The sequence below is a fragment of the Accipiter gentilis genome, chromosome 8 (genome assembly GCF_929443795.1).
Source record: "Accipiter gentilis chromosome 8, bAccGen1.1, whole genome shotgun sequence".
Classification (NCBI taxonomy): Eukaryota; Metazoa; Chordata; class Aves; order Accipitriformes; family Accipitridae; genus Astur; species Astur gentilis.
Genome location: NC_064887.1, coordinates 32,983,893 through 33,011,547, shown reverse-complemented (window position 1 = coordinate 33,011,547; position 27,655 = coordinate 32,983,893). Strand labels below are relative to the sequence as shown.

Sequence of the window (27,655 nt, the reverse complement as noted above, 5' to 3'; positions counted from 1 at the left end):
TGTTTACATCTGATGAAAAATGCATGTGGGGCCATCAGTGCAGCTGGGTGAACGCCGCTGCTGTTACATTAAACTTCAATTCACGTTTTGTTCTGTATCCCTGGCATTTAGCAATACTTGCATTAGGAACATCCCATATGTTGAGGCATCATTCTCACCTTCACAACTTCCAGTTCATCTTTACTGGCCGCTTGTTGTTTTTCCAGCCTGGTACTCAGCTGGGAACAAATCTGGAGCAGAGAAAGCAGTCTCTTAGCTAAAGTTTACTGTACTGAAATATAACCTGTGCTTTTTAACAATGATTTTTGTTAGAGCCAATATTTCTTAAATTCTGCCTCACTCAGGTACATGCATTCCCCCTTACCAAATCCACTGCTGCTGATAATGAGATTGAAAAAAAATGGCAGTATTCAATACAGAACCTGAACACGGAGACCGGAACATTTTATGGATTAATTGGTTTATAATGTTTATACTGCATTATGTCACAGAGTAAAGAAGCATTCACCCTACAGTACTAAAACTAGCTAAAAGACAGGTTATTCCCAATTTCCTAAATTAGGAGCTATTAGGAAAACCACAAAAAGATTTATGACAAATTACAATGCTTGCTCTCTGAAAGCCTGAAACGTAGTGTATCTTATTGAAAGGGTGAGATCTGCAACTCTGAAAATTCAGCGCTCAGAACAGGTTTAAAGAAGAAACATGAGAAAGTGTCTCTATAACAGTACCTGTTTATACTCTGCAATAATGGCTGTGGTTTTCTTGATCTCAGATTCTGCCTTCTCTAGCTGCTTCCTGAAGACTTCCTTCAGCTAGGAATTGAAGAAGAGAAGTTACACAGCACACTGAAAGAAGTTCTCAAAATTGTTCTCTCAAAACTGTTCTCGGATTGTTCTCTCAAAGTCTTGCTGTGTTTACAACAATCCTACAGCTGCTTCTTACCAAATTCCAGTTCTTCAGACAAGTGTGTGATTTACTCAGTTTTTACAGTGCTACACACTGTCACATTTACGGTGCTGCACACTGTCACAGCAGGTTTGGACAGACAGATTATTTGTTTGTTTGGTGATGGAAAAGGAAGAAGAATCTCTCAGCACTATCACTCTCATCTCTGTAACAGGAGAAAAAAACCTGTTCTGGTCTGTGGCGCTGCATTAAAATACAGCTAACTCATTCCTCCACCGTTTGGAACCACTAACCTTTGAGAGCCCTCTCAGTAGGAAGAAGGCCTCCACTGCCTTTTTATAGCAAACAGAACGTGGCAACCTCCATTTCAGAGACACACAAAGAATTACCGTTTGATTGCTGTAGTCACTGTTGTCAAACGGCTAACATAAAAATCAGGGTATCACTTTTGAAACATATTTTCATGTGTGTCAGTATTCAGCATGTTAGATATGTAGGATTAAAAGAACTAAGACTGAACATTTCTCAAATGAGTCTGAGGCCAGGTCTAGCCAGCAAAATTCTCCCAACCCCCAACTCCGTTCTGCTGTTGGTTCTAGCTTCAGACAGGAACGTTCACAGCTTTATTTCAGTGAACCAGCAGCTGAATCCAGAATGGCCTCTTATAAGGCAACACCTCCTCCAGCTCCTTGTTTAGGTAAATAAAAGAGGCCTGATCATGTCTCCTTAGTTGCGACTGCGCACCGCCAGTGAAAATGATTACTACAATACTGGGAAGGGGATAAGGTATGGAAAACTGAACATTCAGAACTCAAGTAAAGAAAAACACTAAAACTCATACTTTTTAAAAAAACATTTACCCTGGCACTGTAAATTTTTAATTGTGACTGCATTTTAAAGACAAAATTCTTTCTGCAATTGCAATGCATTCATGCTTCTCTGCATATCCTTTTGCTTGCGTTTGCTTGCTAAATGGTAAAAGTTGGAGAATGCCTTACCTGAGCAGTTTCCTCTTCCTGCTTCCGTTTCTCTTCCTCAGTCTCCACTAGCTTCTGTTTGGTCAGGAGAAGTTCCTTGTTCAAAACATCCGCTTTGTCTTCAGCCTAGAATTAGAAAAGGTGGTGTAAACCAGATGTTATCTGTGCCAATACAAACGTATTGGTATATACATCTCAGCAATACTGCAGATTCAGGTTCTAGTGTTGCCTTTTCCTGCCCTCTGATGGCTCACCTAACCTATTTTTTGTATGAAATTCACTTTTCAAGTAGCTTTTTTGAATTTATTTCACCGTGTTTCAACAACTGTGCAAGAGGACCCTTTTGCCAAATGTTTACCTATGCCCAGATAGCAACTAAGCATAGATACTATGTCCCAATACAAACCTAATACAAACAGTGATGTATAGAATATTTTTGTTGGGAACAATATTAATCTAGGTGGGGGCAGCATGATTTAGGTCCTGCGTAACTTCAGATAACTCATTCCATTTTTGTATCTGTAAGTGGGGAAACCAGATATTGTAGAAAACGTCCAGTGCCTGCACTGAATCTTACAAAGCGTCCAGGCAAAGACAAGTATAAAAGAGACAAAGGGGACCACCAGATAAAATGGTTTGTTTATCAGTGCAAATAAGTATTACCTGCAGAAACTTGATACTGTGTGTATACTGGAGAATATTAATTTTCTTCTTTCTTTGAAAGGCTGAGCTTATGGTGAAACATACTAGGAATGCTTTGGTTTTGTGAGCATTATCCTCACCAATCACCAGGAGAGAAACGTATTTCTCAATGTCTGGATATATTCTGTTGACCTCCCCACCTGGGAGATGCACACTGCATCACACCACTCCTTCTATTCAGTAACTAGGTGCTAGAACAGGCAAGGGTTGTGGTGAAATAATACTTAGTTTGCTGAAAATACAAGAGGGAAAATGGCATTGTAAACAACAAATAACAGTACAGAACTTGTCCCTCTGAGATGCAGTTTGGTTTTCTACCACTGCTGGTGGTATTAGCTTATCTGTCTGCCACAGTGTTAATTATTAATGAGGGTGATAGTGGTGACTGTGGGTAGCAGAAGCAGCTCTACCAGGGCCACAACTGAAGACACGGATTGAGGATTCCTGCATTGCTTAGCTTGTATATGACTGTACGGGAGAAAGGAAAACAAGCAGTGAAAGAACGTGAAATTAGTAAGATTGACATTTTAGAACAAAAGAACTCAGGGATTACAAGGATTTTTTTGATGAAAGACCTGTTTAAGGTATGCTTTGAAGGAACTACAGATCTTTCCTCCTTTTATGTGTTCATTCCAGGTTCTCCAAGCAGCTGCAGTGGTGTACAGTATCACCTGTCCTTGCAGATGAGGAGTGCAGTAGCACAGTTTTTCTCTCGGTGCCAGTGAACTGAGGTGGGGTGTGGGAAAACTTCATGGAGCCATTCTCATCTACAGAAAGACTGCTAAAATGCAGGAGGAGCAAGGAACGGGACTGGCAAAGGTATGTGCTTGGCAGCCTTGTCACGATACTTGAGAAAAAACAAGCACAGGCAGCAGCACACATAAAGCTGCTTTATGTACAGCTATTCCTGGGGAAAATAGAGCACCTCAACACATTGCTTTTTGCCTTCACATGAGATTGCCCGCTCCATCATGCCAGGCGCCTCTCTGCCTGCGTTTGCTCACCAAGATAGCTCATATTTTTAGAATCACATGGATCCAAATCAGCAGAGCCTAACTGCCAAGGATCTGCCTAAACAGAAATACAAATTGCACAACTGTGGTCAATGATGTTTACAATTCTGAGGCTAGATAAAGAAAGCCAAATAACTATGGGAAATCAAATTGAGAGGCCATTGCAGGAAAAGATTTTACATTATAAGAGCCACTACAGCCCTCTGAGCAAGGCACTAATCAGGAGGTGTGGAGTATGGCTCTCCTGTATTTCGTACCTTAATAATAGCTGTTATGGCATTTATCAATGCTACATAAAACACTCCAGAAAAAGGACGGTTGAATGTGTAGTTAGTTCTCTGACAGTCATCTCTGAGATAAAGGGTTCTGAGTGCTGCTGCCCTCTACATTCCAGTCTTCATGGGAAACAAAAGCAGTTATCAATGGACACCCAGGAGCCCTTCTAATTTTTGGTGCCATGCCACTTCATTATCACTGAATTTGGTGGCTGTACTGATCCACATAAAGTGGTAGACATTCTGCAAAGCAACTTGCCTTGAAATTAAGTCTTTTGAAGAGTAAGTGATAGCTTTCTCAAGTAAATGTTCATTCTTTGGTATCTGCCTAAAGGTTATGGCTTACATTTTCTAAAACAATCCACAACAGAGAAGGTACAGTCAGGGTTGGCAAGACACCACTGTGAATGCCTACAGTTGCATGCACATGGATATCCAGCCTTCTGATTCCAACTAGGAGTGAGGTTGTTAGGAAAATAAAGGCACAAATAATTATATTTTTAATGTTGTGTTCATGCTTTCACTTGAGCATAAAGCAGGGCTCCTAAAACTGATGTTGCCAAGCCTGAGCTGGACCCATCTCTCTTAGCATTACCTGGTCCAGGTCATTCCGTAAGGCAATTTTGCTTGTTACAAGCTCATGGGCAAGGTCGTCGTTCTCCTGCTCCAGCCGCATGCTTGCTTCTTGGAGCCTGCGGTTTTCCCTCTGCAGAAAGAAAGGAACAGCCAGAAAAGGAAGTTAATCCTTATCAATATTAAAGAGCAATAAGCGAGTATATTGTGTGTGTAAAACACCAAGAAGGCAAGAGTGCACATTAAGACAGGACTGCTGCTCTGGGAAACAACAGTGAATTAAGCCAGCAGTGCAAATGCAGCAATTCCACTTACATCCCAATGGTATGTTTGTGTCGCGTAAGTGACACACTGATTGTAGGGTTTCTCTGTCAAAAGTAAACACCATCCTCTCCACAAAAGCTCTTGGTTTCTGCTTGCTCATCATCAAAAGAAATGAGGCAAATAACATCCCACCCAGCAGAAGTGAACAGGGACCAATTAAGAGATACTTTTAATAAGAATGTTTCCAGTTGAAACTAGAAAGCTGCCCTGCACCATTTTACAAAATTTTGTCTGCAGGAATCCATAAAAATAGTCCATTTTGTAGATGATGTAGTGCCAACTTCCCATCTTCTGTGGGACTGGTAAAGAACAGCATTCAGCAGGGAACTCCCTACAGCTCGTACCTGTATCACCATTTGTGCACTTTCTGTGTAACTTGTGCTGGTGACAACAGTGCACATTTTCCAGGACACCTGCTGAGAAAAAGTGCCAGATGGAGAGGGGACCTCACTCCCTGAACACAGGCCCAGAACCTGTTCAGCAGGCAATACACAGCAACACAAAATACAGAACTTTGAGACCGCAGGCCCTGGTCCTCGCTGCACTACACTCCCTACCCCCTCCACACAGGCAGAAATGACTATGTAGAGCGCTAACTAGAGAAGGTAAGTACACAGGAGAAGGATGAACAGTAATAATTCATGTTTTTTAAAAAATCAGTTTCAGTGATTGTTCTAGGGCTGAGAAACAGAATCATATTCAAAAGACGTCTGTGGGTCAGTGGACTTCCAGGAGTCCGCAGAAAATATACATCTTCATCTTCAGAAGAACACAGCAAGGTGAGACAGATAGATATGCCCTCTTCAAACAGATTTTAAGAGAGCAAAAAATGTGCCAGCCTTCAGTCACACAATGATTGTGTATCTTTCATACCAAAAGAGACTGCAAAGGGAATCTGTGCGCTATGGAAACTCAAGGAAAAATACCAAGTTCATATGGAAACTCATAGGTGGAGGAACAATAACCTGTATGCTGAGATTTCAAAAAGGACCTGTGCTCGCTTGAAAGGTAACTTATGTTCTCCAAGAAAAAACAGTAAAAGTGAATAAATATTAGCACTTAACATAGCAAAAAATTTCCAAGAGTTGTTCAGTGAATGCCTTCCTACAAAATGTGATTTCTTTGCATAAGCACATTATTCAGTTGTCTTCAACTTCCTCCTGCTCACCAGCTACGCTCAGATTTTTTTTTTTCTTTCCGAACTCACTACCATGAAACTGCAATTTTCATTTCTGTTGCAAGAAGATTTTGCATGCTTGTCTTAAACAAAAAAGGAAAACTACAGCTCTAAAAGGATACTAAAAAAGTCTCTTCTGTGTGGGAGCTTCCTTTGTGGCAGGAAGCCCAACCTCTGCAAATACTCTAACCACCCTTAATGTGACCCTATTGTGCAACTAGACCATGCACTGCCCTGTACAGGAAAGTAACTGTTTCCTTTCCAAAAGACTGTACTTTAAATAACTTGTTTTGTTACAGAAACTGTAAGTAAAATACTTTTGTTTAACACAGTTAAAATAACCACTGCTAAAAGACGCATAACTTTGGGGATCTTTTTTATGTGAATTGCACTGTATTCTGTTTGGGACAAGGAATTTTTAAAAGTAAAATTCTTCTGTAAGGATAATATAAACTTTAAAGTGGGAAACCAAATTGCAGTCTTTAATGATGATGATGATAATAATAATAATAATGCTCTAATGTATCAATAATAATAACAACAACAACAATAATAATGCTCTAATGTATCTTTATTTCTGTGTTTTGTTCAGACCATCTTGGAAATGTTGATTTTTATAGACACAGTTCTGCCAGCAAGCAGCTGTCAGAAAGTGACTTGAGTTCACCTGAAAACTGGGACTAGATCAGGATGGTATTGCTGCCAGGTGCTGCAGCACCAATACCTTTTCATAGGGATGTTGCTTAGAGGGAGAAATCTGCAAATTCTTAAGACTTCCATAAAATAAACCAGAAAGAAGTTTACTTTAACATTTTTGCTATGCTTTTGCCAAAAGCTTCAGTGTCCGCAAAGCAAGCTGCACAATGTGAAGTTCGAAGTTCCTGCTTTGCATTCACAGACAAGTGGGTAAGCAAGCTACGTAGTTGGAAATGCGCTATCCTCCTCTTAGACTAGAATTTACATGGCACGTTGTTAGTAAGTTAAAGATCTCTTACCTTGGACATCCAGTCAATAGCTAAGAGATTTTTTTATCTTATTCACCATACTTTTAATTTCCAGCTGAAAGTCTCTTATTGGGCTACCTTTACTCTTCCTCCACACAGGGCAGTATGCACGATTAGATGGTTTGTCTTTTCCAGCTCCTCCCCCCAGATCTAGCAGTGAAAAACTGCCTCCTTCCTGAGGAGGAAACTCTTAATCTGCTTAAGTCTAAATAAAATTTAACGTTACACAGTAAAGACAAAAATAGCAAATAGCACTTTTCATATGTAGCCAACTGTTTTCAATGGCTCTGAAATATTTACAGGGTTTTATAAAATACCATTTGCAATGGCATAAGGTTCAGTGGATGGAGCTGGTTCGTTACAGCAGGACTTACATCACAGAGAGCATTTTGTAACCTGGCATAAGCCAACTTGTCAGACCTGCTAGTTGTCGTTGGTGTAAACAGACAGCTTCCTGCCTTTTCTCTACACGCTACTAACAATTTACTTACTGACTATTCTCTTCAGCATTGCTCAGTTTTTACAATCAGTAAAATAAAGAGATTCCTCTTTCCCAGATTCCTCGTTCCAGTTACAAAAGGCACTGTGGTGAACTCTGGTTAACTTTTAAAAGGAGGATACTGCATTTCCAAAAGGGACAAACACCGCTGATACATACAAACACAAATAAACTTACCTCCTGTAAAGTCACAGACCAAATACTGCTTTCAACCATTGGTGTAAAGACAGTGAAAACAGGATATAAAATAATTTTTAATACCAACGAAGACAGCCAAAAAAAAAGATAAAAGTTGCTGATTCTTCAGTGGGATTTTGGTTCTGAGTTTTAAAAAGGCTATACTCCAGCTTCCATCACACACTGGACGGAAAGAAGGCGGTAAATTTGAAAGCAGTAGGCAAGCCTCAGCTCAGGAAGACTGAAAGGCTGAACTCCACCCTCTGCTCCCTTCCAGCCAGCACCAAGGAGCAATTCCTGACAAGATTAGTGGCGATGATGCATGCTCTCTGTGCTGCTACTCAAGCAGGTCATAAAGAGTCACAAACCTTGTTAAGCAATTCAGTGTCACATTTTCTGATGGGCTAACACCCAAACCCCAGATCTCTGAGCATGAACAGATTCTCAATGGTGGAATGAAAACACTGATTAAAATTCACTTTTCTGGATGTAAACAAATGGAAGTCTTCATAAGCCCATCAGAAAGGGCTCTTGATGGAAGAGGAGCTCTGAAGGAAAACCCTGTGAAGCTCTGTCTAGAAACCCAAAAGGCTTTTACAGCAAGCTATCCAGGAAAACCTCTCATGGGAAGCAACACAGAGGCTCCTGGAGGTGCTTTGTGTTTTCTGTTTGTTGACTCAGAAGAAGCATTCCCAAAAGTGCCCCAGCACACTTTTTTTTTTTTAAAAAACCACAAACAATGATCCACATCAAGAGTTATCTTATGTTTTTCCTCACAACGGTTACCATTCAGTTACCATGACTCTGAATAAAAATGACCAGTGTATTAATTTTTGCTTCCACTTCAAACACGCAAAAGGCCATTATGTCCAAATTACACATTTATTCAGACGGACAACTTCTCTGTTGCACAACAAGGTCCACAGAGGAAAAGGCGTTTCTACCCTCAGAACAGAACTGTGTGCACAAGAAGGGTCTGCTTGCAAAACTCCAGCCCTTCTTTGTATGGTTATATCCTCTTTATTTTAAATCAAGAAGTCCCAAGCCCAACTCCAGCAATTTCTCATCAGGTCAACCAAAACCCTGTTACATGAGGTATTCTCAAACACAGAAAAACCCACAGAATATATAGGAAAATACCAATCTGAACTATATTGCTATTTTTTCTGCACATGCAACTCACTTCCTGACTTCTATAGGCAATTAGTAATTTATTTTAACCAAAAGTCATGAAATTCGGTGACAAACAGCAATTTAGAATATATTTACTTTTGCACCTTTTAAAAATCTATCTAACAATAATGTGAGCGATCATTTATTATAAGCAATGGAAAATAAAAAGTGGAAAAGTGTCCATGAAAGAATACACTTTTCCTAAATAATACTTGCAAAAAGAAGAAAACAAACACCAAAAATAATGGCACTGTTTAACACTGTTCTTTTGGTAAGTCAAATCACAATCACCATGTAAAATAGGAGCTGGGCAGGAACTCCTGTGGCATGTAGCACAGCTCATTGTAGCACATGAATTTAACCTGTCGAGAAAATGTGACTGGTTAATGGCAGGCCAGACGTTGCAAAAACAGCCCTCTTCTGGAGCCTCTGGAGAGTTTGGGGTCAGTGGGACTGGAGGAGCACCCTGTCCGGACATACCCGCAGGCAGGAAGCATCTCTTTCCCGGCGATTCACAGGGGGCTGCTCAGCCCCACTGTTCCTGTGCTGGGGAACACCTTTAGGACCCGAGCGCGGGCGACGAGAGGAAGAAGCACGCCGCACCCTCGCACTGCTCTGGTTCACTCCTGGTCTCCCCTGGACGCTGGGGTGAAAGTCAGACCCGCACGCGAGAGCTGCATCAGCTCCCGTGAGTTCCCTCTGCACCGCTCGCAGCGCATCAGGGATGGACCAGGAGGAGACAGCAGAGCAGCAGGGGCCCCACGGCCATTGCGGCAGCTGCTCCCACCCCAGTGCCACACACGGCCCAGCTCCTACTTTCTCAACAGTCCATCAAGCCATTTCCACCAAGGGCCAGGTCACCGGCAGGTGTCTTACTCAAGACATCATCATTGCAACTCAGAAGTGCCCGTGTCTCTGTGGTCCTGACAAATCTCTATTGGCAATAAAAATTGTAACACACTGCAAACAACAAAAACTCTTAACGATGATAACTAAAAACTATCAACAGACTGAATGCCAGTTTCCTTCTTGACCTGTAAGAGGAATATTCTGCAGGGTTCTCCACTCCAGCGATCCCATTCAGGAAACATCCCCTTCCTGGGCAGTAAACCAAAAACTTGTTTTGTTCTGGGAAAAGAAACTGTAAAAACTACCACGATGTAGGCTTTTAGGGCACAGCCCACACAGAGAGCGCACGAGGCCAGAGGGGACCAACAGCAACACTGCGCTCAGAGGCAATACTGGCTTTTCAGCAGCATGGACTCGGTCCTTCCCCAAACCAAGCCCAGCTGGGCAAAGTCTAGCACCGATGGTGCCAAAATGAAATGCATTTCTAAACACATGGGCTGCAGAGCGATAATTTAAGGGACAAGCAAAGTTGGCTCCCCACTTTCTCCTGCGAGGACCACAGAGGTTGCGTTTCTTGCTGCCCTTTGGAAACACTCTTGAAATGTTGACTCCTACCAACCTCAGCTTGACACATTAATAAAATCAAACAAGCAAGACAGGGAACAGAGAGCACTTACAAGTATTTCTTCATGACATCCATCAGCTGAAGAATGCGTCCGAACTTTGAACTTAATATGCAACTACCAGTTATGGGGACTCTCTAATCACAGCATTGCTAAGAGGATCAGACCCAATCTAGCTTCATAAAAAAATCACACAGTGAGATTCAAACATGCAAGCCAAAACCCCAGGCTGTGATCTTGACTGTGACAGTGACTCACATAAACAGTGGCCAAAGAGTCACTTTCTAGATCCTCATTTGCAGCTTGGGGATAATATTCTTTACCATCCATTGCCCAAGATTAACTAGTTAATATGCTTCCACAGAGCTTTAAAGAAGCCATATTTGTTTTCTAAGTATTATTTTAATTCCACAGTACTATAAGTGAACCACTGGAAAAATACTTAAGTTAATCAACAGCAAGCTGTGTTCTTTTCTAAATAGGTCATACTCACTACTGGCTCTCGGCTGCTACAGCAGTCCCAGTTCTCACAAGCAATAAGATCTACACACTTTGACAAAAGAACTATGCTTAAAACATAATTTTTCACAGGTAAATAGTTGTTTTTTTAAAAAGTCAGTTTTACTTTCTCTGTACCTGTAAATCTACCTTGTCACATTTATGAATTATGGCATAGTCTCTCACTACAGATTTTCATACTGTGGTTTTCTGAACATGCTGCACTTGTCTTATGTTCACAGACCATGTAAACCTCTTGCACCCTGTATGATTATTTACTATCACTCCTGGTAGGCTCCGTACCAACTGCAATGTCACTTAACATATTAAGGCACAATGAAGAACAGCAAGAAAACAGTACAGGTATATATAAGCAATGTCACTTCCCAGATAACCTGGGCAATGGGCAGTAAAGTGCTTCAGCTCTGGCAGCTTCACCTAAAGAAAACTGGATTTTCTAAAACAGGGTAAGCAATAAATGGATCCTGAGCACTAAATGAAGTATATGCCAAGAGGCAGAGCCTCCATCACACAAAAATCTACGGCAACAGAATGTAGCAGTGACAATAAAAGCAAATACATTGGAAAGATAAGCAATGCTGAGCCAAAATTAAAGAACTATTCTTTTTTTGTGAACTATCAAGCTATCATATTAATAACTGAACCTTTATTTCTCTGCTGCTTTAAAGCAGGATATTTATTACTATTAATTCTACTGCAGTAGTACCTTGGGAGCCCAGGAGAGTTCTGGGTGCCACTGTACTAAGCATTATATTAACAAAAAAATACTAATGCTTGGTATAGACAGAGATGAATAACAAGGATCATATCAGTCAAGGAAGAGTTCATCTTCCAAAAGTCTCTGTGGGTGCCACTGCACACAGCTTGTGCTAGAACAATGTGTATTTTCTCCTTTTTGTGTCTGTAGCTGAGAATCACCCTTTGTTTCTGCGTCTCATGAAGATCTCCCGTAAAAGTGCAACAGCAGGAGAGTTACCTACAAACATATAAACTGAAAGAAGAAAAATATTATATGTGGCTACTTGCAGATGTCTTGAGAGTTACAAATTGTGACTGAAATATTCCTGGAAAAAAACCACTAAGTCCAAGCGTTCAAAGTGCTTGTTCAAGAAAGGGGATAAGTTTCACCTACCACTTAACTTCCCTAAGGTCTGCATCGGCATATCCCAGAGAGGTGAGCACGGTACATGCACCTCTGCTTAACTGCTGGAACCGGGTCACTCCCCATGGGATTAAGCCAATGAAACAGGTTCCCATATAGCATCTCCCGTACCTTGTATCTGTCCATAGGATCTTCCTGCTGCAGCTGACTCTCTCGCATTGTTTGGTACTCTCTCTCATATTTCTTCAGCTTTTTTGTTGGCACCTGTGGAATAGATTTGGAAAACATGCATTTAAAGAGTAGAAGAACACCGGAATGGCTGTCTGAAAGCTCTCCTTGCAAATGGGAAGCCAAGGAAGTGCTGGAAACCCACTGCTGAATGAAGTCGCTCCCCGTTGCCCCCCTTTCCCTACTCAGCAAGCCATGTCAAACACTTACCAATACAGTTCACATCAACAGAAATCTTTCTGTCCCTATTGCTGTTAATTATTCAAATATTTAAAGGAAAACAAGAGTGGAGACATTTTGATAAGAGTAACAAGAAATAAAAAAGCATGAACAACAGGAGTGAGAGAACAGGGAAGAGGAAAATATGCTTTGATATCTATGATTCACTGAAACAATGCCTTAGCAAGAAAACAGTTAAAAGTGAGATTAGAAGAAAGGAGCGTTCATACAAAAGGACTGGACAATTCCCTGGGGGAGATCCAAGTCATGGGTTTTATTGCTGAAAGAGTCTTAATGTCTAAATTCTAGTTTGTGACCAATGCCCTCATGAAGTCTGGCATCAGACTCCTCCTAGGCAGAGGTGGAGACGCTGCAGTGCTCACTTCCAGCCGCAGCAGGGAAACAGTGAGGCGACTACACAGAAATCACAAGCAAATTCGATAAACAACCATGCAGAAAGGTCAAATCCCAGAGAGCTTGATTCTGGGAAAACACAGCTTCAACTTAAAACAAGGTAAACAAAGAACACCTGTGTTCTTTTAAAGAAAGCATGGAGATCCTCTGCTTTACTTCACCCTTTAATTGGGTACATGGTGCCGTATGAGCGATCCCATCTCTCTCTGGAGACCTTTGATAGCATTACTCCATCCCCACCGTACAACAACAAGAAGCTGGCCCTGCTAAGTGTCAGTTCATCTGCTGGCAGCCAGAGAAATCCCTAACGCTATGTACCATCATGACTTGCAAACATATGCTTTTCCTGGATCTGTTGTGTATCTAGCTGTTCCTCTTGCCTATATTGATTGTGTCTAGCCGACTCCTGGTGTAAGGACATGCCACTGTCACCTTGCCTTAGGGAAAAAAATCACTGCCAATGAGCAGAGATATGTGTTTACATGTAGTTTTGGTGTTGTTTTCCCTTTATTGGTCTTTGGCCCAATACCTCCCTCCTCTGCAGTACAGGAAGGGGCCAAGCAAGTGCTCGGTGTTGCTGCAGAGGCCTCTGGGAGGTACAGGTAGAAAATGTGAAACCCATGATCTGCGAAGCACAGTGCACAGGGAGCACTAATAAAGCAGCACTAATGCCCACAGTTACTGTTGAAATCTTAAACCAACGCCCCCCAAAGAAAGCAAAGAGAAAATGGTAAACATAAAAACATGAAGCATTTTGGACAAACATACAAGAGAATCTCACTTTGATGACACTTAATAGTGCAAAACACAATGAAATGAAAATTACTAAATCAGAGAAGCTTTTTTACATTTCAACTGAGCAACACTCAAGATGCAAACCCAGCCCGTTTTGTCTTAGCTGCAACTTGAAACTGTGAGGCTACTTAATATTCAAGAACAAGAAATCATTTCAAAGTAGTACTCTAAATGAAGCGAACCAATCACACATCCAAAGCCTGATCTATTCCCTCCTTCCACGATGCTTACTGGGATCTTATTCAGAGAACCGGATCAAGGCTCCCAGGCTGGGGTGTTACAAGGACACCCTCCAAACCCAGTTCTCCTGTGCCATCACGGAGTTTTGTGCTCTGATACACAACCAGCAGAAAATGAAGAAAAATATGAGGGAGACATTGTGGTGCAGTATAGCAAAAAGGTGCAATAGGTGTAACTTAGAAGATGATCTGTTCAACCAAAGGTTTTCCTGATTCTTGATGCTTTTCATTAAAACCTTTAAAGTACACATAAGAAAAAAGTCTCACTACATAGACAGAGAGACAAGCCTCCCATTCACGCAGCTGCATGAATATTTCAGTAGGAATCCTGCCGTCTGAAGGAACAGGAGATATAAGATAGATTTTTGTGTGTGTAAGTAGGGAGAAAAGAGTGGAAAGCAAAGGTAAAAATTGCACAGTCACAATCCTTTCCCCTCCAACAGTTCCCCCGTGCTTCCGTGAGTGGTGCTGTATGCCTCAAGCCTGGCACTGGGTGTTGGGGACTGCCTCCACTGACCACCGCAGTGATCCACCAACAGGTTCACCTTTACAGCTGCCTGGAACAGCACCCTCCTTTTTGCTTTAACCACGAGATTTGCTTAAATTACTTGTAAACAAAAATCGTAGTTCTCTCTATAATCCAGGAGATACAGGCAAAATGCAGTATAAAGGCAAGTAAGTAACTCTTAATGAGAGAGCAAATGGGATATAAAGCACCGCTGTGACCCAAATGCCTATGCTGAGCAGTGTGCCACAGCTGCCCCTCACCAGGCTGAGCCTGTGCATGAAGAGATGACTGCTGCTTCTTGGTAACACAACCTCACATGCAGCCACCAGCGGCGTGCAGCTCTCCTTGCTCATTTGTTAAATGTTAATTTTTTTAAGCTGCCTGAGAGCAGCCTTATTTCTCTGGTTTCACCTCATATTCTCTATTGAGATGAGGCAGAATTTAACTTGCCCAGAGTCTATCTGGCACTTAATCATCTGCCTCGACAACACCAGAAACTAATCTGAACATGTCACATTAAAAACCATGTGATGAGCAGGGGAGAACAAGAGTCAACTGCTTCATTTAACTCTGCTCTCTGCCATCTTCACAATCCCCGTTTCCACTTGCTGACAATTCACAACCATTTCTTAATGCCTGGTAACTCTTCCCACCAGCCATGCCCACCGATATGTTCTTTACTTTCTTAAATTTTAATTCATAGCTGTGAGTAGGACCACGTGTAGGTTCTCTGTGGCTGTATGAGGGGTAAGGTCCCTCTTTCACCACTATGGGAGCTATCCACGAACGCTGCAGCTGTGGCCTGGGATAAGGGGCATGCCTGGTATGCTCACCAGCAAGCAAAGAGCGTGGCATCACTTTCTTACCAATGTTAACAGTAAGTAATACCTGAAACAGGGATCAAATCACAAAAAATATAAGCATCAGGGTGTAAGAGAGTATGTTGTGACACAGAAAACAGCTTCTGTGCTTGCTGAAAGAATATCGTGACTTACGCATGTTACTATCTACTTATGCTACAACCTTGTCTTAACTGGACAGTAGTACTTAAACAGAGACAGTCTGTCTTAAGGGTTGGGGACGGGGCGGGGGGAATTCCCATTAGAAAACCAGTCCATACTAATCCACTTATCCCATAAAATATAAACTTGAGCAGGTATGCTTAATAACTTTGGCAGGGACTATGCCTCACTGTTATTGTCCATTCAGCCACAGTACTCAAAGGAGTTCAATAATTTATTACAGCACATTCTTCTGGGTATGCACTGATAAACAAACAAACAAAAATATTTAAAAGACCATTTCCATATTCCCCAGTTTAATTCCCTGAAATGGTCTGTGAATTCAACAAGGGACTTCTCTGTAAGCCCTTTCATAAGTAAGTGCATAGTGCTATGCTTCAATCTTCACGGATTGCTCCTGAACAAAGTGTGCTCATAAATTTTCTGAAAAAGCTTTTGCAGTACTGATTTCTTCTTTCTTTAGCACCATGGGCTATATTGGCTAGAACTGATGATTATCAAATTTAGGAGACTCTTATGGTTTATAAACATGGCTCATCTGTTTATCTCAGTATCTTACCTCCTTGACTCGTTTTATTTTATTGTGTTCAAGTGTAAAATTATGTCACAACTAGTCGTACGTAGAGAAAAAGCCACACAGAGCATGTTAATAAAACATCCACACAGAAGAACTGAACAAACAAAATGTCTTTCTGAAAATAACCAACAGACTAGTGCACTGAATTCTCAAAGGACTCACTACAGTGAGGTGATACGTGGCAGGTGAGAAACAAAAATACTTTTGTTTTTAGCTGCCCCCCTGTTCAGACAGGGTTGGAAAGATCTGCTTCACCTTCTCTGGCAATCTTGCGCAAGGGCAACGTGCCGAGCATCGGCATCCACTCAGCTCCAGGAAACCTTTCCCTTGTTCTGCAATTTCTTTAGCTGTTTACAGACAGTTCAGCCTGACCTTGCTGGATTAATAAATCACACACCTATGACTCCTTCCTCCGAAATGTTTTATTGCTCTAATGAAGCATGAGCACTCAGAGGAGGTAGTTATCATTATATTCATTTGACAGCCAAGAAAATGGAAGCAGAGATGTAAAGTGATTTCCTGAACATATTGAAAAGACAGCCAGAGGCTGATCCAGACAGAAAAATCCTATTACCTGATTTCTAATTTCCAGCACCGCCACAATGCCAGACTGAGCAGAGTATCTCTCTCCCAGATCCCCACTTCTTTTCTCTATCTAGCACTGCATAAACACTCCAAAAATATATTGTCCCATCACACTAACCATGTAGCCAGTATTCCATGATCTCTGCACTCTTATTTTTTCCCCTCTAGTTCTCACCTCAATGTGAAAGAAAAAAAAAAAAAAAAAGCCAATTAAGAAAATGCTAAGAACACGCGCAATGCTTTCCTTTCCCATTCTTTGAAGCAGGCAACTTCATTTTCTGTTTCACTGGCGACGGATTTGCTTGGTATTTCAAGATTGAGGCAGGGGCCTTGCATCCCTCCAAAGGCAGGGTTACACTCTGTGCTGATGACCGATGTGGGAGACTGCCAAGCTTGCTTTGGGCGAGCACTGATAGCAACCACAGACGCTGGCTGCAGCCCAGCTTCCCTTTTATCCATCAATCTCAGACAGCTCAGGCTGTGATCCTCATGATAAGCCCGGGATCTTCCCACTGCTGCAAAGCAGAACCATTTCCAAGCACAGGTGATGGCTGGGGGCACGGCTCAGAGGTGGCAGGACCAGCCTGAGCTCAGCCTGAGCTCACCCAGACTTGGCTCAGCCGTTGCACACAGCCAGGAGTACCGGCTGCAAGAGGCTCTCACAAACCACTGTTACATGTGCCCCTCTTGAGAAGATCCAAGTTACGCTTGTGCTTCCTTAATTGTCTTCATGTTATGATTTAAAACAATATTAAAAGCAAGTTAATTTCAACATGATGCTTGGTTCTGCAAAATGTGTCACATGAAGACTGTAAGCCTTGAACAGAACCTCAGCAGATTAGCGACCAACAAATTTCAGATCACACGCATCGTCTTAGTTCACACTCGAAGCTGTAGTATCAATGTCGTCTAGTTACTACTTCAGATTCAAGAGACAACTAAATCAGGCTCAAGGAAAGATAATATGGCTCTATTTAAACACTTCATTAGACCAAATTAAGGCTTTAATGTAAGAAAAACATACGAAGAAACTAACTCAGTGCTCTACTGGTCTGTGCAGTCATTGCTATGCAGAACTGTACCGTCCTTTTCTTAAAATGCAGTTGCCAAAAGGCATGAAGAACTATCTTGCAATGTCTGTCACTGGCAATAAGATTCAGAAGTAGATAAGCAATTCATTTTTCTTTTGGGAGGATGCAGTGATGGAAAAGAAAGAACAAAACCCACAGTAACATGTTGACACAACAGACTCATCTCTTGGATTAGACTTTAAAGGGGGTGAGTGGGATGTCATATTTAGATATTATGCAATACAATCTGAACAACTGTATCTCCAATGAGATATTAGCCACAAGCCTTAAGTCTGAGAGGAAAAAGGGCAAAACATAATTTCTCACAGAACTCTATTTGTGCTGGGTAGAGTACAGAGAAGAAAATCTGCAGCATTTATTTACAGAAAAAAATGTAGGGATTACAATCAGCTGCTACCTAAAGAAAATTCACAAGCTGGAGCACAGCTTGAAGAATGCCTATTTCTCCTTTTGTCACCGTGTGGTGAAGGGCTTGCTGATAACAAGCTGTTTCACCGCAGATTTGAAATCAAGTGGAACAGCCCTCATCAGCGTTTTACCTAGCTACAGCATTGCATTCAGGACCCAGACATCCCCCGCTCTAAAACACACCACAAATTTCATTAAACGTCATCTAACTGCTGGTTTGGGGGCAATACAATCAAAAAGTTTTTGTGAAGCAGTCTCTCAGCCACCATCGGATTCTAGCATTATCCTCATCACAGCCTGGCTTTGGGCAAGCTTGCAGCACAAAGCCTGCGGTGCTTGGGCTGATTAGCCATTTCTCATCGCAGCGGATAAAGGTGGGTCCACAGTGCTGTTATTACGCTCGAGCTCGCAAGTTCCATGCAGCACAATAAAAGCCCCGAATGTCAGATGCTATTTTATCATCTCCACCGGCAGGAAGGAGATGTTCCCTCAAATTCCTTGGAAACGTACGTTGTGTTGGAGAGATCGTCTGCTCAATGCGTGCCTGTCTGAGTGCCTGCTGCAGAACAGCGTCTCCCTCCACCTCGTGTTTGGAAAAAAGAACTGACAGAAATGCTCTTTTTGTATCAGCAAAGCACCTTGCTCCACACCGGCACACCTAAGTACCCCTTCCTTGCAGGGTGAGAGTTTTCTTCCTTCTGCAAGTCACCTCCTTGCCAGCTCTGTAGGTGTAAGACCTCCTGCAGAGAATCTTCAGGATAACACAAATCCAATTTGAAAGCTGGCTGGAGGCAAAGGAAACCAAGCTTTGCTGTGAATTTTTATTTAAATCTTCCACAGGTCCCTTATCAAAACATCTTGATTGCAACTGAAACCCCCACAGGAATTTATAAAAAGGGGAAAGGCAGGTTGCAAAATTTACAAAGCTCTTGCATAGTTTACTGTGATTCAAAATGGCAGCAGCCTCAGTCAGTGACACTGGATGATTTCCAACACCAGATCCTTTTGTCAGATTTTAATCTCTACAATGTTATTTCCATTCATCTAAACCTGCTGAACCTGGCATAACATATTATTCTTCCGTAGCCCTGCTGTTTAAAGATCTCCTTAGTTAGGCTCAGTTAGCAATAGAGTTAACTAAGTTAAAAGAGGAATCTGAGACCGAGAGATATTCAGTAAGCCTCACTGTACAGCAATCCAGCAGCAACGCGGGTAAAGAGAACGAAATTCAGATTCCATCAACTGTAGCTCTGAAAACCAGCAGGTACTTTTGCACTCACCACAGTGCTTGTGTTTGAGAGGTGTGAGAGGCACATATATTGACTGCAGGGGAATCTGCATTAAAAAAAAACAAAAAAAACAACCAACCAAAAAACAGCTCAAGGAAAGGATGTTCTGCCTTGTGGCAGAGATTCTTCAAAACACTCCTCTTCAAAAATTCATTTTCACTTTGAGATATGCAGGGCTTATTATCCACTTCAATTCTATTTGGTTTGGGGGGGGGAAAAAAAAAAAAAAAAAAAAAAAAAAGACACACCCTGAGTGGCTTAAAAGCAGTGCTTGGAAATGGCTGACTAGTTTATATACTTGCAGCTGATGTCTAGCAGCTCACCCAGACAAAAAGTGCTTCCTCTTGCGCACAGATAAGGGCTTTAGCATTGAGACGCACACCAAGAAATGAAATGGCTATATCCACTTTGTCAGCAAGCACCCATTTTGCATTTAAATTGGCTCTGGTCAACAGGGATACTATGGTTAAGGATACCAATATTTGAAACATTCTGGATGGAAAATATATGTGTACAGGTAATTTCTATTATCCAGCATAACTTAAAGAATGCCTGAACAATGAGATATCTGCTACAAAAGACTATATAGGGTAAATGAAACTACCTATATATCTTGAGGACACAGATTAGGATCAGATAACTGGGGAAACTGACACTCTGACCATCCATCTGGGACAAGGCCCTGCTCTATAAAACACAGTTATTATGAAAGGCAGGAGTTTTTCCATCACAGAATTTATTCATTGATTTGTACCTCATAACGTAACAGTTCAAAATGATTTTGTGTGTCTTACATACATCTTTTGGTATACAGCATTTGGCACTAAAGGTTTTACATGTATCCTTGGTGACTGTGCAAAATCAGACCATCAGCTCTGCCCCACTTTGAGGTACATCATTCATTCTGATTTAGAGCCGCCCACATCAATTTCAGAGCTATGGTCGTATTTCTTGGCACATCACAGCAATAGAAGAGAAGGGCAAGCAGGAAGACAAGTGCAGTCTTCACTGCCATCCCTGTGATAACAGAATCAGAAATTCAGGAAAAAGTCCCCAGTGATTTTCTTGCATCACTTAGCAAAGAAACAACCTCTCCTAGCTACACTGTGTTAGGGTTTACTTTCCAACTTTGTTTACCCTGTAACTAACACAGACCTATCCCATAATCACAATTATGGGAAATTGCTGGCACAAGGCTTGCAACTGGTCAGTAACCAGGTTCAAAATACTGGTCTTATCAAGACTGTAAAACCTGTCACATTGAATATATTTAGTCCACAGAGTCCACAGCTTTCAGCTAATAAGCCCCCAGCTGAATACCTCTTCTGAAACCTGCCACAAGACCGGTGGAACCAGCTGTCTGTCAGACTAGATTCTGACTCTGTCGAGTTCTCAAGTCACATCTTGTCTCCTGTCACACTCCATCCCCAGCACCAGATGAAAAAAATTCTGCTTCCTGAGATGGAGGATGGGTGCTAGATCACAACTCTGAACCATATGCCCAGGTAAGCTTTATTCATCAGTAAAGAACCTCACATTCTATGTGTTAATATTATTTTAGATCAATTCGATGTCACAGTGTCAAGAAAACTGCAATGCTGTCACACTTTAAATTTGCATCTTTAAAATCACCATCAGGCTTCTCTGATGTGTAGTGAGGTCCTTGATGCTAAAACACATTTCATTACTTTTATAAATATTTCAAACCACAAGTCACTAAGAGCAATTACTTTTTAGTGCATTACTACACTAGCAGAAAATACATAGCTTTTCTATATTAAAGCTGAACCATTATATACTTACATTCAGGGCTCCACAATCCCTTCTGCTATATCAAATACTTTTATCTGTATTTCAGCAACTAACACAACTTTTACTACACCTTCTCAAAAGCCTTGCCTTTTTCTCCTTGCCCAGCTCCATAAACACAACTGCTAAAACCCTAAAATAAAATAAAATAAAAATCTTTAAAGCCGCACATTAAATGATCAGCATTTTGAAAATACAAGTGGGACAGTGTCCAACTTCCAAGGAATCAGAAACACTCACTGAAGCATGGTACAGCATTTTAGTGCGATAACTAATCCTTGCCCTGCTCTGTTATCTCTGTAATCCTTCATCTGCCGAGGTGGTTTCCTCTATGCCTTTAATTAGGCTTCAGGTTTTGCCATATTTGCACCTTTCAGCCTCTGTGGTACCTGCAGAATGCCTTGGCATGGAGCTGGCAGGTAACTGGAGGAAGGGCAGGCCAGGAGAGTTTGAAAGCACTAGTCAGCCATTAATGTAGTGTAAGCAGCTGCTGGAGAGCATCCCTGGGGATGGGAATGCACAGCAGCACTGCATGCCAGCCCTCTTCAAGAGATATAAAGCGGGCATATCGATTCGCAAACCTGTACATACGAGGCTGCTTTTTGCTTTTTTCAACCTTCTGCTGTTTCCACTGCCCCAGCCATAGTTCCACCACCACCACCCCCAGCGCTACTGGCTGAGTTTGCCACTTCACCTGTGCGGAGACCTGTGCTCATCCATTATGTCTAGCTGAGACCCTGTTGGGCTAATCAATTACCAATGAACTTGAGACCTTCTACTTTATCATCTAGCAGGGAAAATCCCAAGACCATCTTAAGCACTGACAAAAGCAAGGAGTTTGCATCAGGCAGGAGGAGCTGCAGGCAGAGGATGAAATGCGGCTGTGCTGCCAACTTAGCTGGAAAGTCAAGGTGCTGCTGCTGCTGCCGCTGAAGAGAGCTCTACAATAGAAAGAGCTCCCACAGAGGGAGAACAGCCACTTTTTGTGGAAAAGGAGGACAGTTAATATTAGCAGCAACATCTGGCTCCCACCATTTTCACCCTCCTGTACCAGCAGCAGCAGAAAAGCAGCAAGCCCTCTGTTCCAGGTCTCTCTATTCCGTTTCCTGTTCCTCTGGCCATGGAAAGAACGAGACCCTCAGTTTTGGGATAACTGAATTCCGGTTATCCTGTTCCAGTGTTGCCTGACCTGTTCTGGAAGTTCAGCCTGAGTGTGGGCCATCTCTGTGTGCTTGCTCTTGCCTATGCAACTTAGCTTCTGTGATCTCCAAGGTAAAGAACAAACAAATATGATATCTTACTCGTACCATACCACAATTTGGGATTACTTTGGTGACTCCACCTTGCAGCAAAAGTACAATGCTTTGTATACACACTGAGCTTTGTCTTGGCACAGCTAACATGCTACTCTGAAATCAAACCACCTGGATTTTTCTTAGCACAAAAGTCAAGCTTACAACTTTAAAACATCAGTGACCGGCATAACCAGCACTCCAGTCAACATAGGTGGCTTTTTTTTTTTTCTTTTTGCTGAGTTCATGTTGACACAGCTACACGGAAGCAATGAAAAAAAAAAAAAGGTGCATATTGAATGGTGCATGAAAGCACAAACTGAACAAGATAAAAACCACTGAAACATATTTTCCAACCTTGGCACTGTCTTTATACCAAATTCTTCTGAGAATGGGGTTCAAAAAGAATGAAAATAGTTGTAGACAATGAAGACAGAATATTTTTAACCAACACATTCACCTACACAAACTTTCTAACCCATCTTCTAGTAATTAAGAAATTAGGCTTCTATAAAAGGCTAAACTGCCTTTTCATCTAGTTTAGCACTCCTCTCAAAGTCGAACATACTGATCATGGAGACACTGACAGAACACCAATAAATACACGTACTTTGCATTTGCTATGATTACACACAAAGCTTTTGGGTTTGTATACAGCCTTACTAAGTGTAATGTATTATATTAATGGCCATCTACAAGAAAAGACAAGTGAGGTAAGAAAGCTGAAGGCTTGGAGTTCAGGAGCTTCAGGTCTTTCATTTGACCCACTTCACTTTCTCATCTTAGTAGGTTGACTACTGTATCTAACAGATTTGAAGTGGCTGTATCAAATTCACCTGACCTACCTCACCTGTGGGGAGAGAAGTAAGTTATATGCTGCTTTATTCTAATTCAACCATTTCTGCATTTAAATGTTGAACTATGGCCTTACAAAGTAATTCATCACCTGCTCTTCTTTAATTGCAAAGGTTCATGCTGATACCCAACATGTTCAAGGTCATTAAAACTAAAGACCTAATAAACCAATAACGTCTAGAAAACGTGTTTCAAATTTCTTCTCCCAGATGGGCTTGTAACGACGACAGAAACATAAACAGAGTTTCTGAAGTGCCCAGAAAAAATTGTATCATTTTTCCTAGAATTCTTTGTACGAAGAAAATGAGGAAGCTCCAAGACACTGAAATGTCCTGCTTTTGAATGTTTAATCACAAAGATTCTGTTCTTATTTATAAATTGTCTATTTGAGACATTGCTTAAATAATTCTTTCTTGATCCAATGACAGTAAGAGGGCAGCAAGAAGAAATGCTTTCAAACATGAAGAAAAGAGAAAATAAAGAGAAAACTAATATAGGTTATTAATTAGGAACAAATAATAACTAAAACTAAATGCAGAAAAAAAGTTTAAATTCTTTCTTAAGTTTTGTTAGGCTGGACTTGATTCTAGAGCATATTGAAAACAAGAGGATTCCTAAGGATTGTTCATATGCATTAATAGTTAGAGTTCAAAAATAATTATGATTCAGACGAGTCATCATTGTTCAGAAAATAGCTCAGCTCTGTTGGAAACCAGGCTGCAGGTTTTCAGGCAGAGCAGAAGTACTGACAGAACTAGCAGATGAGATCTCTGGTCCGCTGATGTTCATTTTTAGTAAATCATTAAAACAGTAGAGATTCACATAGATGAGAAGAAAATCCTGTATTACCAGTATTTAGGAACCACAAATCAAACCATCTGGATGACTTTGGTTCGCTACCTGAAACCCACACAAATGCTCTGCAGAGCTGATAAGGATCCAGCCAATAACTAGTGCAGGAATGTAGCTGGTTCCACACCAACATAATTTTATAAACTGTAGGTCCCATTTTATTCTTTACCTACAGGTTTGATTGATAAAAGTAACTTTACAGTTATAAGTCTTCTCTAGCACAGAATTCACTACCACTTGATAGATTTATTTAAAAAAAAACCCAACCAAACCAACAAAACCCCCAGAAGAGTATCTGATAGCCATAAAGCAAAAATTAAAAAGCTTAGGAAATGGGTCAAAAAGCCATTGTCAAAGGGAATCATTATTCAGTGACATTTTTCATTTTTGGTTAATGACATTCTAAAGGGCATCTTCTGGGACTCATAAAAGATCCAGCACTATCGAACATTACATCAGTGGCCTGGAAGTGAAAAATACAGTCCTGCTAATAATATCTGCAGATGACAGATGGATAGAAAGAGCAGTAAAGAACAAGAAGGAGGACCAGAAAATTGCACACATATATTTGAATTCCTGGAAATATCTTACTCAAATGAAACACACCACTGTGCCGACTCCAGACCAAACGTACGCAGGGCTTAACTACAGCACGGAGCAGTAGACCTCCAGCTGTGCTTGAACCCCATGAAGAGATGGGATCAGTCCCCAGAAAGCACTATTTGGACTTTTCCAAAAGTTGGGAAACTTTTCTGCTCTCTGGGAAGAACGGGGAATGGGAGGCACGTGCTGTGGAAGCAGCCTGCCATTGGCTGGGAAGACCTAGCTCTTCCTCCACAGCCCGCTCCCTCCCGCCTCACTGCTAGATGGCAAGCTGACCGAAATAATCCTTCGAAAATACTCTAATGTTATTTTTTTAAAAAAGTTTTAAATTGCCTTGGTAGCTTTCATAACACAGCCCCACAAGTAGCTGCATCAGCACTGCTCAGGAGGCCATCCATTGCGGTGTGAGCCTGGGAACAAACACTGGTATAGGAAGAAGGGCAGGAAATAACAGACCACCTTTTCAGTGAGAAAAACGTTAACTCGGCTGTCAACAGTCAGGCTGCATCAGAACAGCTAACGGGAGCCCTGGGATGCACAAGGGTAAGAAAAAGCAAGATGACTAGGGAAGTTTTAACCCTGGATCGTCACTGACACCAATAGTGGAATACTGCATCTAGTCCTGGGAGATGCAGTTTGGAAAAAAAAAAATGAAGAGGATGTGGAGCAGAGCCACTGAACTGTTTTGTGTGGGGTGTAAATGCCTCGCAGCAGGAGGTTTGAGAGCTCAAGCTCCTCAGTTTGCACAAGAAAGCACAGGCAGCTGCGTTGGTCACAGCACGTAAGTACCTTCATAGGGACAAAATCAGTAATGGTACAGAATGCTGTACTCTGGCACAAAAACGCATGCCAGAGCCAAAATGGGAAGCTGAAACCAGAATGAATCTACTTAAGAAGTTAGAAACTTATTTTGAACAAAATTAATAGATTACCATGGAAAATGATGCCTTTTTCCCACCTCTTGTTATACTCAAATGAGAGCTGGATGCTGAAAGAGCTGAAGCTTAGATAATTGAAAGATGAAGATCTGCCTCGCCTTAACCTCTATGAATCAGTGGGCAGGATGAACCACTTCTCTCACTTCCATGCAATCGAACTGTGATGCCAAACATGGGCTACACAGTAACACTGGCAGACACAGACTGCACCACAGAGTGTTTAACAGAAACTGACTGATGTGCACTGATGCAATACCAAAGACCAGGGCTGGGCACAACCCAGCAGCAACTGATGGCTTCTCATGCCATGGGGAGTTCACTCCCGTGCCCTCCTGCTCGCCAAACGCCATGACTGTCCTCTGCCCCGATACCAAAGGTTATGGCTTCACCTTTGACAGTTTCTACTCCGCATTAACAACGTACAGCAGCAAAAATGTGCTGCACATGGAAGGTTTAGGACAGCAGAAAACAAATGGGATGCAATATAAAAATAAATAGCCCAAGGTATTTTAGTACCAATGATTAATTTTCATATTTAATAATAAATGAGTGATGAAGGTCAAATCATCATGAACAAGAATAAAATTATATGCCAGCTAGACATTACTGTAATATAAAACATAATGCTGCTTCACCGTTTACAAGTTCCACATTTGGGGCTAGATTTGTGTATACGAAACAAGCACTCTGCAAGTTTTATCAGGCGAGCATCTGCTCCACAATCAAGTCTGGGTTTAGTAGCAGGAGGGACCAGGAGCTTACCCATTGCACGGAAATTACCTCCTCTCTGGCCTAACAATGATTTGTATATGACAGTGGACGTACCGGGGTCTCACACTGTCACTGCAGAAGCTGTGCCAGTTTTCCTAAATATGCTGAAACTCCAAGACTCTAGAACATGGGAAATCCAAGGAAGGAAGAAATTTTTCATGTGTTTATTTTTAACATCCAAAGGTGTCAACCAAGTCTTACTGAGAAAAAATTGCAGCCAAACTAATATTAGTATAGATCGGTTACACTCTCAAATCTAAAATAAATTAGTAAGCTAACTACAGTCTGATACGACGATCCATTTAATCATCTTTATGTGAGCAGTTTCCTTCACCGACTTCAAATCTTGTGAGTTTCAGGGGAAGAAGATAGCATAGTGGGGCTGATTCCTTAAAGCAGAATAAAAATGTAGAATTTTCATAAATTCAGGTGGTTTTCATGTTATTTTTACTATTTCACATAAATGTGGCTCATTTGATTTTTTTGGAGAGACTGAAGATTTGTACTGGTAAAAGAAACTGCAGAAAAGCTAATGAAACTGGAAGGATGACAAGTGTGAGTGGAACACACAAAATCTTTAAAAATCAAAAGAGTTGAAGAAAGAGCGTCTGTGTCCTGAAATCACAAAAGACAAGGGACTTGAGCAATCAAGGGAAGGGAAAGAAAAAAAACTATTAGAGCTTTTGTTTCTCTGCATCACTCATTTAACAAATAAAATTTGTTATTTTATTATACAAGTATATAAGAAAATTTTTGCTGCTCCAAAGACAGGGTGAGAGGATCAGGGCAGAATGTAGCTGCTCCTACCCCACAGAGGAGGAAGGGATAGAGGTGAGACAACTCCTACAGTCATCCTGAGAGCAGGATCCCTCCTTCTGTTGGGAAGGGAAGGGAGCAGATGAGGATTGTATCTGCTGGAAAGAGCCAATTCTCTAACAGAGGCCACCCAAACTCCCATACTCCTCCTTTGGCAGTAGTAACAGCAGCAGCATGCCAGTGGTAATGCCACCCAGGGAAAGATGGTCTTCAAAAGCTCAAATGCTGCCAGCTCCTCCTCACCACAAGACTCCACATGAGGCAGAATTAGAGACTCATAGAAAAACTTAGATCGGAAGGGCTCTCCTGTGGGCATATAGACCAACCTTCTCCTCAGGCAGAGATAGCTTCAAAGTCAGAGCACGCTGCTCATGGAAGTCTCCAAGGATGGAGGTGCCAGGGCCTCCCTGGGCAGAACTGCTTTCCCTTATGCCAAGCCAGAATTTGC

At 41.6% G+C, this 27,655-nt stretch overlaps 1 protein-coding gene across 11 annotated transcripts in view; it reads right to left on the bottom strand.

Moving 5' to 3' along the window:
* The window catches only part of RABGAP1L (RAB GTPase activating protein 1 like), a 268,294-nt gene that overhangs the window by 7,608 nt on the left and 233,031 nt on the right, over window positions 1-27,655 (bottom strand). For 7 of the 11 annotated variants that reach the window (XM_049808538.1, XM_049808535.1, XM_049808539.1 and 4 more), the window contains 5 exons: window positions 12,068-12,160; window positions 4,472-4,582; window positions 1,908-2,012; window positions 732-815; window positions 159-230 (listed from right to left, as the gene is read on the bottom strand). In XM_049808538.1, the coding sequence (XP_049664495.1) occupies window positions 159-230; window positions 732-815; window positions 1,908-2,012; window positions 4,472-4,582; window positions 12,068-12,160 (465 nt within the window). Of the gene's footprint in view, window positions 1-158; window positions 231-731; window positions 816-1,907; window positions 2,013-4,471; window positions 4,583-7,630; window positions 7,656-7,683; window positions 11,786-12,067; window positions 12,161-27,655 lie in introns of those variants that run through there. The other 4 variants (XM_049808544.1, XM_049808545.1, XR_007507040.1 and 1 more) reach the window with 3 other exon arrangements.